The sequence below is a fragment of the Maylandia zebra genome, linkage group LG6 (assembly GCF_041146795.1).
Source record: "Maylandia zebra isolate NMK-2024a linkage group LG6, Mzebra_GT3a, whole genome shotgun sequence".
Classification (NCBI taxonomy): Eukaryota; Metazoa; Chordata; class Actinopteri; order Cichliformes; family Cichlidae; genus Maylandia; species Maylandia zebra.
The window spans coordinates 13,630,832-13,646,346 of record NC_135172.1 but is presented as its reverse complement, the minus strand read 5'-3'; the positions used below and the strand labels follow the sequence as shown (position 1 = coordinate 13,646,346).

Here is a 15,515-nt window from a genome sequence, read left to right as displayed (position 1 = left end):
CCTCTTCTTATCTGACAAGTACGGTCTTCTGCTGCTGTAGCCCAGTGTGTTCAGAGATGCTCTTCTGCATACCTTATTTGCTTATTCGATTTACTGTTACCTTCCTGTCACCTTGAAGTAATCTGGTTATTCTCCTCTGACCTCTGGCATCAGCAAGATGTTTACACCCAGGGAGCTGCTGCTCACCTGACATTTACTCCTTTCCAGACTTATTTTCTGTGAACCCCAGAGATGTCTGTGTGGGGAAATCTGAAAGAAGATCAGCGTATTTTGAAATACTCAGACTAGCCTGTCATGCACTAACAATCATGCCAGGTTCAAAGTCACTTAAATCACATTTTTCCTCATTCTGGTGTTGATGTGAGCTTCAGCAGGTCGTTATCACCATCCCTTTAAGGAAAACTGCAATTAGATGCTGCCGTGTGATTGGCTGATAAATACCTCCTTTAATGAGCAGTTATATGAGTGGAACTATAGTGCTTGAGAGTAAATTTTAGATACTTTACAGTACTATTCTCAGTTTGAGAGGAAAATATTTTCCTTTATTTTCCTGCAACGTTTTACAGAAAAGTTTATAATTATGATTGATGACATTAAAACACCCAAAACAGGCCATTTGCTGTGAAAAGCAAGGAAGGAGCCTTGATCAGAGCTTTTAAATACAGATATGGATTCAGGTGTGAGGCTTCTGTCTCTACTGACAGTGATTGTTGTCAGATGATTGAGTGAAACCTGAGATGGTTCATTTAATTTAGTCTTGCAGTATGTTTGAGTTATGTTAGCTCAAATTATAGTAGTTACACACTGAATGATGCAATTTTTGTTTAGAGCAATCTGTCAGCCTGTCTTTATCCTGTCATATAAAAATAAATCCCAGTTAAAGTAGATTCCTCAGACTCTCTCTGAGCCTTACTGCACATCCATATTGTTAACCACAGTGCTTGTAAATCAGTGTGCATCCTGTAAACAGCGTTTTAACAACAGGGAGCAGGGAGTATCAGATATTTTTGGTTAAACTACCAAACAGCACGAGACTCTGTCCATTTCCTGTAATACTGTAGCATTTTTACTATAAAAGGTTTTTTTTACTTTAAATGGACGATAGCTTTGCTGCCACCCTACGTAAAGCAGTTAAAATGCTTACTACTTCTACTAGTGGGAGGTATCATTCGTATGTTGTTCATTTTAAACTGCAAGAAAGGCAAATGAAAGGCCACATATTATCTTGACAATTAATTGCATGATGGCTTTCAAGTGTAATTGGCTCATCCACTGTGGTGGAGTGCAGGTTAGACAGCAGCAGCCACTGAATGAAGAGCGATACCATATTTCAAGTCTCCTTTGTATTTGCTTGAAATTCAAATACTTCCTGTGGGTCATGTTACTGTAACTGCGCATATTTCAAATAGTAAAATATTTGTATGAACTTGGAGTTATTTCTACCAGAGTATTTGCATGTACACACTCATCTTATTTTTTTAAAACTGTACTGTGTGCACAAATACAGACATTTTTTGTTGATTTAAAATATTTATTTTGGCTAAAAGATAAAAGATTTTATTTTAAAAAATGTTTTTAAATTGGTACTATTTTTATTTAGTGGACAAATTTGTGTAAATAGCGTACATATTGGTAGATGCCACACAGTCACTCGCTAACATTTCCTCTTACAATATAAAAAATGCTGAAAAATGTATAATTTATAATAAAATCTTAACTGCGTGATAAATGTTTTGTAGAGCTCTCTTTTTAAACCTACATCATATGTAGGCAAAATCTAAGAACATAATATATTTAAGACCTCTTTGGCAACTCTGTCACACAATCTGAATTAAGATATTTGATCCCTCTGCTTACATTAATGACGTCTCCGCTGAAGTACAACTCAGCAAATTAGATGACTGTTTTTGATATTAAATCTGACATCAGAAACTCTTGATTTTTTTTTTGTGGGGGGGTGTTAATTGTTGTTTTTTAAAGAAATACAGGAGTCTACATTAGGAGGCCCCCAGGCTCAGAGGAGGAACATGTTTATTAGGTAGTAATTTAAAATTTACTGAGATGTCTGGAGTTTGATTTATCTGATTCTGGAGCAACTGAAAACATTAGTCCAGATTGTCATTTGACATATTGAACAAAAATATTGACTTAATCGTTGAGGAATGATATACTGTTTTTATATAGTCCCATTTTTCTGGCCCTCAAATGTGGCAGGACAATTTAATCCAACTTTTTTGGCATAAGCGTGGGTCATTTTTGTCATTATTGCTCATTTTAAGCAGATAAAAGGTCTGGAAATGACTCCAAGCATGGTATTGGCATTTGCTATGGGGCTATGAAATCACAGTTTGCAGTTAGATGAGATCGTAATGCAAGTGTAAGTTGCCATATTTGCAATACAAAACAAACCCATCAGAGAAATGGTATAAAAATGATGAAATGAGAATGAGAAATAAAACTGGTGAATTCGTCAGCAAGCATTGGACGTCAGTGGATGATAGTCGAAGATGTTTGCAGGAAGTTCTCCATGTTAAAGAAATAATCCTTCAGAACATCCAGTAAAGGAGTCTTCAGAAAGTAGTCATGTAAATATCACAAACAGAGCACTTTAGCTGAGCAAATATAGAGGAATCCTCATCATTAAACAGATAAGATTAAAACGAACCAAAAGACGCAAGTATTAGAAACGTATAAAGGTTAGAACTGATCTGTAAGACACTACATAACCTCTGAAAAAACGATCTTCATGTGTTTGTTTCCGTTGGTGCTGTTATTCAGTTAAATGTAAAGTTGACTGCGTGGCAAGTCACAATATAGAGACACACAATGACACAAAAGATCCTGAGAAACGGACTCATTTTTGAATAGTCAGCCTCTGGTTTTCCTTGTACTTGACTGTTTGGTTCCCAACTTTTTACTGGTGTATTTTTCTGGCAGCTGTTACCATGCAGATATTTATTTTAATCACAAAACATTAAAAAAGCATTCTAAGGTAAAGTTAAACTTTAAGTTAAGCTAACATATATTGAAGCTGAAGTAGTAGAAAATCCTAAACAGACAACTGTTTCTTCACAGAAAAAATAGCTGATTTCTGTTGGGTAAAGTTGATGTTGTCAAAACTCTGTTTCTGGATTTCTGGGCGGTATTTGCCACTGTCACAGGGATCTCACATCTAAGTAATCTCATTTCTTTTTTCCCTCATTTCTTTGGATAAGATCCATTCATCCATCTCTCCATTCTCTTCTGCTTATCCTTATCAGGGATGGATAAGATGAATTAATCAACTCTTCTCCATTTGTCTTTGGGTGCTCCACAAGGCTCTGCTCTGGGCCCACCTCTGTTTATATTATTTATCAATAATCTTCCATCTGCCTGTCCTTTTGCCGATATCTAATGTATATAATAATTATATGTATAATATAACAAAAGCCATTCATAAACACAGCTTCGGGGTTCAAAATTGTAACTTGGTATGGTAAAAAAAAGCTGTTTTCTATTTAAAGATTAGACATTTTTTGAGTTTATGAACAGAGAAACAATGGCACTTCACAGGAGCGACAACAGGAGAGGAGTGCATTTTTCCACTCAAAAAACTAACTTTTAGTGATTGTAAATTGCTTTTTAAAGCTGCACTACAATGGAATTAGTATTTGCTGGGAGCAACCATGCAACTGCACACATATTAACTGTCCTTAAAAGAAAGGGTTAATTAATATTTGTCTGTCAGCAATAAAACTCAGTGGCATATTATTTTGTCAGCATATTTGGGTTCAAGTCATCTGTTCTGTCTTATTGCCACTCTATCATCATATACCTTCATGCTTGTCTATTTTCAGTTTGCTTTTATTGTATTATGTGGATTTATGTATTTTATATACTGTGAATGCTTTTTATGTCTGTGCTTCTGCTTTGCACGTTTTGTTAGTTTACAGCAGCGGAGAAGAACTGGATCTTATTTTGTCCATATATCATGTGTGTCTTGTATTGGGAGACTCTTGGATGTTTTATAGTTAGCCTCCTATCTAACTACAGTGTATTTACAACATTGTTTACATTTGATTGTCCATCATTCCATCTATTTTCTTAACCAGTTATTAGGGTACTGGGGATGCTGAAACCAGTCCCATTGTCATAGGTTAGATATACAGGGTTTAAACAAACAAAATAATAGATTCCACCCTGCAAAAATAAAATACAATTCATACAATAAATAATATCAACGGTGTTGCAAAGTAAGTACATTTTCTCGAAAGCTGCACTAATTTGTAGGGCTAGTTTTAATGCATGCTACTCGGTTACAGTAAAAATTCCAATTGTCCATAGAAAACAGGTGATCATCGTAATGTAATAAACCACAGAAGGTGATAAATTGATGAGCTAAAAGAGTAAAATGCATCATGCATCAATAATAGAGCAATGTTAAAATCCATGAAGAAATTGCTACCTTTGATCACCTTAGGTGTGTTTCTTTTTCCTGCATCTTTAAAGCTTTTAAATACAAATTCACAGATGTGATTTTCGTGATCTGAATAACACAACACCTAAACACTTTTCTGCATTGCTGATCCTTCTACATTTTGTCAGCGACTTACTTAAACATCATTTTTGGTCCTATACCAACAATGTGACATTGCCACGTTTCCTCAAGGATTTAACTACTTCCTCCATCACTGTACACCAGAGCATGTTTAAAGGTTATGGCAGGAAGCTATAGACAAGAAAAATAGTGCTGGCGATCAATATCTGATGAAATTGTTTTATGTGTTTAAATCTTTTGTCAGGACAAGTCTCTGTCACTTCTATGCTTCAGTTAACCCCAATCAGCTGGTGCCAGACTCTTATTGAACAATTTGTCTCTTGGATACTGCAGATAAATAACACACTATCTTTCTGTGTGCATGTGTGGGGGTAACTCTGATGCTGAATCAATGCGACACCTCAGGGATGGCACAGTGGAGGGGGGATGCTGGGTGAGGGAGGGAGGGTCGTATGCCAGGCTCGTTCTTCACACTTTTTTTTTTTAAGGAGGGGTGTGTGCGAAATAATACCCGCTCATTAGGAGCGCGCTGGCTGCTGGTTAATTCATCCTGGACTGTCATGGGCTTGTGTACGACCCCCGGGTAACACATAAATCACACGCAGAACCAACCGGTCGACCGGCAAGCTTCATGCCCCTAACGCCGCTGATTTATCAACCAAATTACTGCGAGTCCTGCTCGGCCTCAACACTTTGCCGAGGAAATCACCGACTAACCCCTGAGCGAACCGATTTATTGAAAAGCTGTCCCCCTCCACTTTCATCTCCCCGCCCTGCCCCGCTTTCTGTGTCACTCCACTCATCTCTCACTGACTTAATTAAAATCTATCCCGTTGGCTCGCTGGCATTTATTACAACCACTGGGCTAATGAAACAAAGAATACGACAAAACCAAAGCTGCTCTGTGCCCATAAACGTTCATTACATCGCAACAAACACCCAGTCCTCCCTGCACCCACTGGCACCTGAAACAAGGTGGGCTTGTTGGGAGTGTTTGCGTCTCACTCAGCATCCAGATGCTCCAAAGAGGGGCGCGCAGAAACTATGGAGCGAAATTCAGCCCTCATATTTATTGACACTGGCTTTGAGACTTCATTGTTTGATGTTGCTTATGTTCAGTTCAGCATTTCACCTGTTTAGCTTACCTTTTAAAAAGTGAATGATTCTAAATTTGTAGGCGATTTCTTCTGGCATCCACAAAGGCTTGCGCCACTTAAAGACAGTACAGGCCATGCTTTATAAAGCTTAGAGACACAGTTAATGAAGTGTGCCATCTCAGCCACACTGTAGAGGCAGAAGTTAAGGTTAAAGCCTCCTGGTTAACTGTTTGAACACTTTAGAGAATTAAAACATTTAGGTCTGTTTAGGATTTGGAGGGGCGTGAAAGGAAACCCTGATGAAAAAGCAGCCTTCTGTTAAGAAATATAGAAAAGAAAAAGTTCATATTTAACCAGAGAAACACATATTTGGCCACTGAAGAGATTCGACATGTTTTTAAACTGTTTTTATTTGGTTGTAAATTATAATTGGGTTATATCTAAATGATAAAACCAATGTTAACTGTTTTCTGTTTATCCAAAGCCCACAGACAGGATAATGATTACTGAACTCTGGTCCAGGGGCTGCTGTTCATAAGTATTCAGTAGAACAATAAAATAAACATAATGATTAACCCAACTAAGATCTCCTTTAATATAAAGGATGAATAATTTATTTGAGAAAGGATTGGTGATTATATTTTTTAAAATGAGTAATTCAAAGATGATAAGTGATGTTGATTATGCTAATTTTTTGATTCCCCCCCCCCCCCCCCCCCCCCAAAATCTGCCACAGGGGTTACGTCATGATTGAATAGGAAAGTTGATCTTAAACCTGGAAACAGAACTCAAGCCTAGAAATCTCTAACTTTGGTCTACTCTCCATCACATCTCAGTTTCTTTCTTTGTTAATATTCACACAGCAAACTTTCTGTTATAAAGTGCTTAACTTGAGGATGACACGTGGAAAACCGTAAACCACCACACTATGAGTGCATAAAGACAAAACAAAGCAGTCTGGAATAACCCAAACCTTTGACAACATGAAACAGACCTTGAGGCCTATGACTTTTTTTCCCTTCATCATACATCTTCTACATTAAAGACTAAGAACTTGCTTGTTTACTGATATAAACCAGTTTCCTGTTAGATGGGATTCAAACATATTGGGCACCACACCAGGTTATAGTTGGTCACAGATGTTGGCTGTAGGCCCATTTAGAGCGGATCAAAGCTAATGACAAAAGCTGCTAATATAGTCCGTTCTGGAGCATGGGGACGTGATGGAGAGACAGAGAAGGGATAGGTGGAGAGGGGAGGGGAGTGTAATAGGTTCTTGAAATTACGCACATAATTAATTGCGCAAATTTGTTTCTATTAAATAAAAATAACAAGAATTGAAGAACTCAATTAGTGTTAATTAATCCTGCTCGTAAATTGAACAAGAAAAAAACGCGTGGATTGGAAGCCCCTCTCTTCTTCTCTCGCAATATTTCTGTTATTCTTTCTAACCTGAGGGTTTTTCTTCACTGGTGGAGGTTATGCAGCCATCGGACTCTCCTCTTTCCTCTCCTTTCCTAGGTGCGCGCGCGTGTGTGTGTTTTCTTGCCTCTTGAGAATTGGAAATGGGGGATGGAGACGGGGAATGTGGAAGGTGCTAAATTAGCTGGCTGATCCGCGCTCATTGCCGCATACACATCCCCCTATTACTGCGCCCCAGCGCCGCTTAATATTCCGGGCATGGCGGGCGCGTCTAGATAGCAGATTTATCAAATGGGAAAATGAATGTATGATGATCAGTTAAATTGAAAATCAGCGCCGGGGTGACAGGCCGCGCTGACACCTCGGTAATTAGAAAGAAAAATGATGGCGTCCGAATGCATAATAGAGCAAAAACAATTTACGCTATCCCCCCACGCCGTAATGATCGCGCGTTCAAATTGAAAATTTCTCCCGGTTGAAATTGAATTCATAAAGTGTGATGCATGAGCGGCACGGACACAGCGGGAGGCCCTGCCCGGTCCAGGCTCGGCTTGATCGATTGGTCGTTTGTGTCGGTGCCACCAAAACATCTCTCTCTCCCTCTCGCTGGCTTCCTCTCTTTTCCTCTCTCCCCGTGTTTCACCCCATACACATAGATAGATAGATAGATAGATAGATAGATAGATAGATAGATAGATAGATAGATAGATAGATAGATAGATAGATAGATAGATAGATAGATAGATAGATAGATAGATAGAGACTTTGCAAACTTTTCACAAAAAGTGGGAAATCACGCAAAAATCGACTAATACATGGGAGCTGAATGGAGGTCCATGTCTGATTCCCGCTGTGCCTTGTTACATTGTTACGTCTGCAAATAAAGGTTAAGATCATCACTTCCAAAATGTATTAAGGCCAGGCACTTCGAGACGCTTTGGTTCGTTTATTTGTGGCTCTCAAAGCTGCTCGTGAGGATGCACGTGTGTTGGCCTGGGTTATTGTGAACGCCTGTTTTCTACCCATAGGTTTATAGGTTTAATCTATTTTTCAGTTTATTCCTTTAATTATTTGGGAAGAGGGGAGGGGTCCAATTTTATAGTCTACCAAAGACTCATTTGTGGTTCGTTATGTCTTGCAGCACAGTTTCCACACACACACAAGGCCCTGCTGAAGGGAGATCAGACCTATATTTTCTAATTAATCGCTCTCTCGAAACTAACCGATTATAATAAAGCGGTTTCACCCGCAAAATAAAAAAAAGAAAAGAAAAGAAAAAGAGAGAGAGAGACAGAGTATAAAAGTCGGAATTTCACACAGCGCACGCGGAATGAACAATTTAATGTGATTGTTTCGGTCGAAGGGGACGTTTCCCGAGGCCTTATGGGAAAATAATGTCCTTATGAATTAAATAATAGGGTTATTACTTTCATTGATTTTAGCTGTCTGGGAATTTAGTGTTCGGCTTCGGTCTTAACCCATCCTCCTCCTCCTGCTGTTTCTTCCACTCTCGCTCCCCTCCTCGTCCTCTTGTCTAATTATTTTCCTGTAAAGCCCCCCCTCCCCACCATCACCACCAGCTTCCTGCCGCGCAAATAGCAGAGTCACCGAGCGAAAATTATGTAAATATTATTAAAGGGACTCAGGCACGGAAATTCATTTTAGGTCGGCGCAGCAAAGTAAAGCTCCGTCCCTCGGATCCTCCTCAATTTATTTGCAAATAAAGGCGAGGTGACCGGGAGGGATCAGGGATATTTAGCCGGGCTGTCAACACGGCTCCTCTGCGCACTGCGCTCCGGAATTGATGGTTTTAATAATTGGGATTTCAGTTTCCAGGGAATTGGTGGCGTTTACACTTCATAAGCTAAACACACTCTTTTCTAAACGGGGCGCACGCCCAGTGAGCGCGAGCGGGCACACACCTGGCACATTTTTATGGAGGGGTGGCGGTGGTGGGGTCTTCTAAATATCTTTAATACGCCCATTCTTCACTTTCCTTCACTTTTTCTTTCTGCTCAGACAACAATTGGTCAAAAAAAAAATTATTAATGCAAGCCCCGCACATCACTCGCCTCCCCTCTCTCTCCTCTCTCTCCTCTCTCCTATATCTTTATCTGTCTCCCCTCCAGGGACTCGCGGTCCTATTAGAACAAATGACGAGGGGCCCGGGCGCTTTTGTAAAAAGGAGCAGGCAGACGGGCGCGCGCCTGTCCTATTATGTGCGACACATGATCAATAGGGCGATAACGCTGCAACATCAATATAAGCGACAGAACAATGAGGGATATCATCGAACATCTATCTTAATATAGCCGACTACAAGGGCCGTCTGACAACCGCGGCAGCTCATGAAAATTCCGCCCCACGAATCTACCACCATCTCCTCCTCCTCCTCCTCGCGCTCAATAGACTATGCGCTCTCATGCACACACGGGCACACGCACGCACACATTCGCGGTGCAGCTGGCGCGGCTATTATTTTCCCATTTCAATTTGACACCCCTGCCTTTCATGCTAATTCTATTATTGTAGGAAGTTTATGTGATTCCGTATCACTAGAAATCGGTAATGTCTAATAACCCTTTGGGCTGAAAGGAGGGGGCGGCGGCGGCGGTGGGGGAAACTGCCTCGAGACCCGCGGCAGCCAGTGGGAAAATAATTACTTTCATATCAAAACTCAGCAGGAGGCGCAGGGTCCTATAGCCCGCGGCCACTAACCTCATTCCAGCTCGGCCTTTCAAATGAATAAATTTGTTAAAGCAATAAATACAAACAGCCAGACGGACTTGAGCCCCAGCTCCGGCTCACTACTCAGAGGGGGAAAAAAGGGGGGATTTATCTGCTGTAACACGACAAAACTCCAGCCGCCATGATCCGAGGTTCTGCCACACAGCAGCACTCCCCTACACCCGAATCTCACCTTCTTCCCCTCCCCTGCTCCTCCCTTTTCAATATGGCCCTGGAAAGACAGTGATTCAATTTAAACAATAACTTTATTTATCAAAATGTTTACATATAAATATCATTTTCTCGTTTTTTGTTGTTTTTTTTTTTTACAATATCTGAGGATTTTTGTTGTGTGTAAGATGTTTATTGTAGCCTAGTTTTTGTTACAAGTTGTTCACCAAAAAAGGGAAGAAAACAAAAGAATAAAAGGAGAGAAAAAAAAGAAAGAACCTGCTTCTAAAGGTGTTTGAGGCCTGAAGCCCAAATATAAGGACAGCCACAGCTTTGAGGGGGGGCCATCTGGATTGATCACACCTTCTGATTCAAAAATAGATGAGGATTAAGTCTCCTGATTCCTGATATGTTTTAGAGCATCTCAGCAGAGCTTTGGGAATGTTTGAATAGTCTGAGCGGTGTTCCTGGTCCTTTGTTTATGTTTGCTCCTTGAAAGTGTTAGTCCATATCGACATCCTCTCCATCTGTTCCGGGTGTTTCTTGACAGTCTGTGTTTGCCTTGAGACACTCGGAGAGGTCTGGAGACGCTTGCTCCTCTCTTGCACCCTTCTCTTTTGCACACAGCTCAGCAGATTGGCAGCCATTGGTCGCCGCCTCCAATTGAACTCTGGGACTCCTCTCCTCGCCGCTGTCGCTGGACTGCGTGGAGCTCAGCCTGACCCGAGCTGTCTGAGTTGAACTGTTTGGTGGAGAAGAAACGGGGAATCTTCCATCCCCGCAGTCACCACCACAGTCCTCCACGTCGGCTCCATCCGCTCTGCTGCTAACGTGATTGTGGTGATGCTGCGTGTCGTGCTGTATATGATCCGAATTCAGCGGCTTGGTGATGCTGCCAAAGCTGCAGAGGTCAGAGGAAGCGGGGCTCCCTTCACTTGGCACACACCTCTGTCCCAGGCTGAGCCTGTTAATGCTGTCCTGACATGGTGTGGCCTTCAGGGCCGCTTGGGGCACTAGAAAACCCAAAGGCTGATGGGTAACTGGGTAAAGCAAGAAGTGACCTTTTCCCACCAGTGTCCTCTGATTAGGCAGCGAGGGGAAGTCCAGCTGAGATTTCCGTCGAGGCATGGTGTCAGAGAGGAGGCTCTCCACACTGAAAGGGTTTCGTTTCTGCAGGGCGGAGGACCTTGGGCCTCCAGGGCTGGAGCTGTGCGTGCTGCCTGGTGAAACCTGCTCCGAGTCTGCTGTTGTTCTTTGGTTTTGGTGGTTTTGTAGTTGGCTGAAGTCGTGCCGCGTTTGGTCACAGCTGGATTCAGTTTGGTGTCCTCCCGTACTCTTCGATGCTGGCAGTTCTATATGAAGAGTAAGGTTAGAAGACTGCTGCTCGCTGTCAGTGAACTGGGAGACCCCGCTGTCGCTCTCTGAACCGCCGGGTGTGTGGAAGCTGTCACCTGCGAGGAGTTTATTCTGGGACTTGAGCAGCTTCCTCTCCTGTTTCCTCTTCTTCTTCTCCTCCCGCTCGCGCTCCCTTCGTGCTATCTCCTCCGGGTCCATGGGCTCGCCGCTGCAGGTGGTCGGGTGGGAGTTGTGAGCAGGTCGGCCCGGCCCTTTCTTTGTGTTCTCCTTTTTTCTCCATTTAGCTCGTCGGTTTTGGAACCAAACCTATGCACATGTACACACAAATATACACATGAAAATACATGCACAGGTGGAACACTAGCACACAAGGTGGATTTTGCAGGAGAATGGTCTTTTTTTCACAACAACATATAACAAAAAGGACTTTTAAGAAAATGTCATTTTATACATCCTGTTGCTTTGGTGAATTTTGACAGAATTAAACTGAATTTTGTTTTAATAGTTTATCAAATATTAAAGTTTTTTTTTAGGCGAATCTCCCAAAAATGCTGAGAGGATTTGCTCCTTTTCCCTTATAATTTTTTTTACCTGCTGTTGTTACAGAAATACTCATCCAAGACTCAATTTGCATTTTTATCAATTTGCTAACATATGACAGCCTATCAGAAAATAAATACAATCCACGTATCTGTTAAATAACCATGTAAATAGTGAATTACAGAATATCTTAAATTAACATGGACACCTCTAATCAAAAATATCTTCTGAATTCAGAAAGATTCCCTTTCTAACAAGCATCGGAGGAAAAAAAGAATAAACTCTGTATTAATTTTTAAGGATTCATATTTTTCTTCTTTTTTTAATTATCCCAGCCATAAAAACCATTACATGACTTCACTGAGTGGGGCTGCATTAGACAAAAGGTTTTTTAAATAGAGTGTCTGACAGCCTTATGGCAACAGCAGACCTCTCGTCTGCCAGGATAAACTGATAAAGCAGTGTCTGACCAGAAGCTAAGCACAAAACCAAAAACTGCCTGTAAATCCACCCAAATCCCACAAAGCCTCGAAACAAGTGAAATCACTGCTTTCGTTCTCCGTGTTTCTTTGTTTACTGCAGCTTTACACATGTGCGCAGCACATTAGGTTAATAGGTCACAGCGGTGGAACCTGCAGATGCGCAGATGTGCAGGTGTTAATTACGAACGAGCGTGTGTGATGAGCACCTCCGTCGATTACATTTGACTGCACACTGGCTAAAATCGGCCATATCCCGTCCGCTTCTGTGGGTCGGAGGGACTGTGGCACTTGCACGGCAATCCCTGGCTCTCCTCCCTTCGCAGCGAGCCAAGAAAGGGAGCCTCCCCCGCCCAGGAGCGCTCCACGCCCGGCCTCTGGGCGCGCTCGTGCCCGCGTGTTCGGCACTGATAAGGTCTGGAGTGGTAAAAAGATCCGAGAATATTGCATAATAAGGAGGCGAGACCAGCATCGCGCGCGACAAAGGCGCTTCTTATGAATTGTTAATGTTGGTTATATCTTTCCCCCGCAAACCTGCTGATAAAGGAGCGTTAAGAAGCTTGAGGGAACAATAATCTGCGGTTTAGGAGCGAAATCCCCAAAACAACATCAACGGAGAGCTGTGCTTCGTTGCCGCTTTCACTCATACAGCCATGTGAGAGCTATACATGGCAAATATACATGAACAGCCTCTACGGTAAATTATACAGAATATTATTTTAAAACGAACACAGCGAATTAATTACAAGCAACAAACTAGATCACGTATTAAGTTATTATTATTATTGTTGCTGTTATTATAATTAAGTCAAATTAAACCACCAATTTAACAAGTGATGATCCAGATCCTCAAAAAATAAACATTTACCTTAAAGTATTTTTTTATTATATGAATGTTGTTAATAAGGTTTTATTATTGTTATTATTATTGTTATTATTATGATCAGATATACTATAAAATTAATCGTTTTATTAATAGCTCACCAGTATTCATTACTGTTGCATTTAATAGTACTACTACTAATAATAATAGCCTAAAAGTTTTAATAAAAATGCAATAACTCAGCTTTTAAATATATATAGTTAAACTAAAATCTAATAACTGTAAATTGTTTACAAACTGACATGAGACTCTTTGTATAATAATAATAATAATAATAATAATAATAATAATAATAATAATAATAATAATAGCTTGGGTGTTAAAACAAAAAATGAAAGGCGAAGGAAGAATTCTATTAACTATATCCCCCCTTGGTTTGCTCAGTAAATAGCCATGTTTTTTATTAACCCATAAATCAATAGGTTGCCTACATGCATAATTCAAAGGAGACTCTTTATTGACGCTTTGATAACTGGCAAACAGCTACCTGAATATTGGCCAGGCTAAGCCTCCACGGACCATGACAAAACTATATTGTTGTAGAGAAAATTCAGAGAAGCAGCAAAATAAATCTGGTGTCTGGTGTTGGGCTACGTCCATCTCGAGGGTAGAAAAAAGAAATAAAAATGCTCCTGAGTGTGCCCAAATCTTGTGTCTAATTTGCTGTGTGCCTTTACCTGAACCCGTGACTCCACGAGGTCAAGCCTGAGCGCGAGCGCCTCCCGCATGAACACATCCGGATAGTGACTCTCGTTGAAAGCCTTCTCGAGCTCCTCCAGCTGCCATCCGGTGAAATTCGTCCTCGTGCGCCTCCGTTTACAACCGGGACTGTCCTTATCCGGGTCCCCAGAATCTGAAGACGTGTAAGTATGTGTGTGCATGTGTGTGTTTAAGTGTGTAGAAGTGTGTGTATGTGAGCGCACGTGTGAGTGAGGGAGAGAGAGAGAGAGAGACGTTCATGCTACGAGGTTCAAGTTAGCTTGTACATTTAAACCAGTTTGTTGTAAAACTGACAACTATCACTTTTCTTTTTGCTGTTCGACATAAACCACGTCCCGATAAATACACAAATAATTAATGCTTGATTTTATTTGATATAAGAGACAATTTTCTGTTCATTAGGCCTTCAACGTTTAATTTTGGCCAAATGAATTAGCACCCTGCAATGACAAGTTTTTATCTTAGCCTCTTCTGTAGCCTTTACCGCAAATTTACTAAAACTCTGTTTCGTCTTCTTCTTCTCCTTCTTCTTTAAAAAACAAAAAAACAAAACAACCTAGGTTAAAAACTTTTAAAGACTATGTTTGTTCTGTAGGCTGATTTTCCTGTAAAACCTCGCCCCCAGAATCATAAAAAGTGGCATATTTCCACTAAAAATGTTTCAATGTAGCGAGAAAAGCCCAGGAAACTTTGGTTTACCCCACTTCCTAGTACAGTACACTGTTTTCATGCACCTCTGTGTGCCTCATAAGGCAGTAAAAAAAATAATTAAAAAAACAAAAAACAATAGCCCAGCCTACCTGAGAGTTTGAACTGCTGACTGTCGGAGGAGAGCAGCGAGTTAGAGCTGACCACCGAGGCCGAGCAGGAGCCGTTAAGTAATCCGTCTATAGAGAAGGGCACGGCGGCCGCGGACTGCAGCTGGTGTCCGCTCGCCAGCTCGTAGACGTGCTGGTGATGGTGGTGGTGGTGGTGATGGGGGCCGAGCGCGTACGGGAAACCCACCAACCCGCCCAAGGAGCCTCCGAACTGGGCGTGAGGATGCTCGAGTACACGGCTGTCCATGCTCGCCCGGGCTGCGGCGGGGCCGAAGTGAAGATGCAGAGGGAGGCAGTGTGGCTGAACATGCAGTCAAAACAAAAAGTCGGGCAGAGGAGGAAGAAGCGGCGAAGAGGAACCGGAGGAGGAGATACGAAGGCGGAGGTGGGGAGGGGGGGAGAGAAGGGATCCCAGGCAGACAGCCGTCTCCCACGGCCACGGTGCGGTCTGTAGTGAAACGGCGGAGACCAGGCTAGGGGAGGTATTTCACGTTTACGGTCCAGCCGATATGTCAACCCTGCTCCCTCTCTCCGCGAGCCAGCTCATTAGGACTCCTCCATCTGCTCGCGGGACCAATAAGAAACGTTAATCGCCACGTGACGTCAGAGACGCGGTTAATGGAGTAGGCTAAAGGAAGCAAAGCAAAAAGGGAGGAGAAAGAGAGAGACAGCGAGAGAGAGAGAGAGAGCTTTCCCCCCTTTCAGATCGATCGCTAATTACACCTGGCACGGTCCTTTAATTCAGCCCTGTCAAAACAATGAGGA

At 41.7% G+C, this 15,515-nt stretch overlaps 1 protein-coding gene across 1 annotated transcript; it reads right to left on the bottom strand.

The window, feature by feature from the left end:
• Nucleotides 1-10,030: 10,030 nt before the first annotated feature.
• Nucleotides 10,031-15,284, bottom strand: LOC101480165 (homeobox protein unc-4 homolog). Its single transcript, XM_004569064.2, has 3 exons — nucleotides 14,733-15,284; nucleotides 13,890-14,065; nucleotides 10,031-11,616 (listed from the first exon to the last, which is right to left on the bottom strand). Exons 1-3 carry the CDS (start codon nucleotides 14,995-14,997, stop codon nucleotides 10,456-10,458), a joined length of 1,602 nt encoding a protein of 533 aa, XP_004569121.1. The 5' UTR covers nucleotides 14,998-15,284; the 3' UTR covers nucleotides 10,031-10,455.
• Between the last annotated feature and the right edge of the window lie 231 nt (nucleotides 15,285-15,515).